We start from the raw sequence: 2732 nt of genomic DNA on the forward strand, positions 1-2732 counted from the left end.
TATGGAGGAAATATAAGGTAACAGGGAGTGGGTAAGAAAGAAAATAGTAAAGTATAGGGAAATTCAATAATAACTCTAAGTTTAAATTGGAATAACATTTTTTTGAAACTCTTTGTGTTAGCAAAGAACTGGGAATTGCAGGGATCCCCATCAACTAAGGAATGACTTCACAAGTTGTGGTGTTTGCTTGTGATGGACTATGACTGAATTATAGAAAATTCTGAGATCTATTATCATACAAAGGCAGAGAAAGTCTTGAAAAAAATGATGATGAGAGAGGTGATAAGAAAATAAGAAACCATCATATAGAGAAGCAGAAATAGTGTTTTGAGAATAACTGAGTATTTTTATTGTTTTGTTTTAATGATATGTTTGTTTTAAGATATAAATTAAGAACAAAATTAAGATTAAAAAGATAATTATGCCAGCCTCAGACATTTAATAATTACCTAGCTGTATGGCCTTGGGAAAGCCACTTCATCTCATTGCCTTGTGAAAACCTAAAAAAAAATAATTATGATGATGAACATGAGAGTTTTGATGACGATATGAACAAAATAATCCTTGATTGCTTAGGGGAATTTTTACTATGGGTGTGCATCCATATTTTACAAACAAATATCTCTCCCCCAAAGTTCCATTAGTATATATGATCTCTTCATTGCATTGAAAAATGTTCCTTACTGTTAAGTGAAAGACTTGGCACTGAGAGGCTGAATCAGCTTCCTCATTGCCTATGAAGCTAACTAATCAAAGAGAAAAGGAACAGGAATGTAGAATTACAAAGATGAACTAATCTGATTTTTTCAGCAGTTCCTTCAGTGAATAGATTATGTTAAGATCTCAATTATTTCAAGGAGATAATTTAATTGATTTCATTGAATTGAAAGATATTAACCTAAAGCAATGAAATAACTTCTATAGACAGTCATTGCTTTAAAGCAGCAGACTTTGTCCTGAATTTTAATTTTATCTCATCTTCCTTTTGAAAATTTGTCTTTTGGACTACAGGTGGAAAAGGGAATAATTCTGATGAGGAAGGAAACAAATCAGACATTTCCAAGTGATTTCATCCTATTAGGATTATTGGATCCAAACAAGTATGGACTGCTAATCTTGTCACTTATTCTCATCATATTTATGGTGGCAATAATGGGAAACACAATCTTGATTCTTCTTATCCACCTGGACAGCCGACTCCATACTCCAATGTATGTCCTTCTCAAGCATCTCTCCTTCACGGATATCTTGAACATCTCCAATATTGTTCCCATGATGGCCATTAACTTCATAACTGGCAGAAAATCCATCACATTTGCGGGTTGTGGGTTCCAGATCTTCCTCTATTCCACCTTTATGGGCGCTGAATGCCTTATTCTCACAGCCATGTCCTATGATCGCTATGTAGCCATCTGCCAACCACTCCGATATCCAGTCCTTATGAACCATAGAATCAGTGTCATTCTGGCTGCTGGCTGCTGGCTTGTGGGGATCATCAACTCTGTAATTCATACAACTTATGTACTGCTTCTCCCATATTATGGCACAAGGACCATTGACCACTTTTTCTGTGAAATCCCAGCTATGTTGAGAATTGCTTCTGTTGATGTATCACAGTATGAAGAAATAGTCTATATGAGTGCTGTATTCTTCTTCCTAATTCCCTTTTCCATCATTATTTTTTCATATGGTCAGATTCTCCGTATTGTGCTTCATATGAAATCTAAGGAAGCCCAAAAGAAATCCTTCTCCACCTGTTCTTCCCACCTGGCTGTAGTTGCCATGTACTATGGTTCATGTATCTTTGCATACATGAGGCCAAAGTCCTATCATACTCCAGGTCAGGACAAGGTCATAGCCATCTCATACACCATTCTTGCTCCCTTGCTCAACCCTGTAATCTACAGTCTCAGAAATAAAGATGTCTTATGTGCTCTGAAAAAGGTTTTTGGTAAGGCTCTTAATCACAAAAATGAGAAATTTTAAAAATTAGACTTTTTAAAACTTTTTGAATGCCCATAGATGAACTATTATAAATGTGTGGAAAATAATCAAAGTAACATTCATTAATTTTTGGTGTTGAATTAAATTACCTTTAGGTGTATGAAAAATTCAACTAAATTTAATCACATATAGCTATCTCCAAGGAAAATCTAACTATTTGGTGAATTTATTTCATGAATTCTTCTACAATTTATATGAAGAATGATGTTACAATTCATGTTCCATTTTGTACAGTAGACAACAACCCCGTTTGTTGAAGCTAACAACCTGATGTTAAAGTAATATTTAAAACATCTGTGATTCATGACATAATGTTTTATCATTCTTACTGCTTCAAAGATGCTATTAAATGACATTGTTATTGGTAGCATTATTTAATAGTATAATAGTATCAGTGAATTCCACACTGGCCAACTATCCAGAATCCAGCTACTCCATGCTCAGCAGGGCTTATTCTCAAACAGCTAACTCTTCACTCATAAACACACACACACACACACACACACACACACACACACACACACACACACACACACAGTTGTTCTCCATTGAAAAATGGAAACATCTTTCTCCTATTATATATGGGTTAAATACATTATATAGATAGGCAATTTGCAAGAGTTGGTTGCAGATGAACTTGAATTTTCCTTTTGAACCACAGAATACTATTAGTTAGGATTCCAGATTACTGATTGGTATGTAATTTGATATCTCTGCTTATATAGAGT

At 34.5% G+C, this 2732-nt stretch overlaps 1 protein-coding gene across 1 annotated transcript; it reads left to right on the plus strand.

Moving 5' to 3' along the window:
- The first annotated feature begins 1032 nt into the window (after positions 1-1032).
- LOC141504037 (olfactory receptor 2AJ1-like) lies at positions 1033-1986 on the plus strand. The gene has a single exon (XM_074208893.1). The coding sequence runs from the start codon at positions 1033-1035 to the stop codon at positions 1984-1986; it is 954 nt and encodes a 317-aa protein (XP_074064994.1).
- Positions 1987-2732: the final 746 nt, after the last annotated feature.

The sequence above is a fragment of the Macrotis lagotis genome, unplaced genomic scaffold, assembly GCF_037893015.1.
Source record: "Macrotis lagotis isolate mMagLag1 unplaced genomic scaffold, bilby.v1.9.chrom.fasta BILBYCTG039, whole genome shotgun sequence".
NCBI classification, from domain to species: Eukaryota; Metazoa; Chordata; class Mammalia; order Peramelemorphia; family Peramelidae; genus Macrotis; species Macrotis lagotis.

What these genes read in the sequence shown, in the direction of transcription:
- LOC141504037 (XM_074208893.1), top strand. Translation starts at nt 1,033, where the DNA reads ATGAGGAAGGAAACAAATCAGACATTTCCAAGTGATTTCATCCTATTA.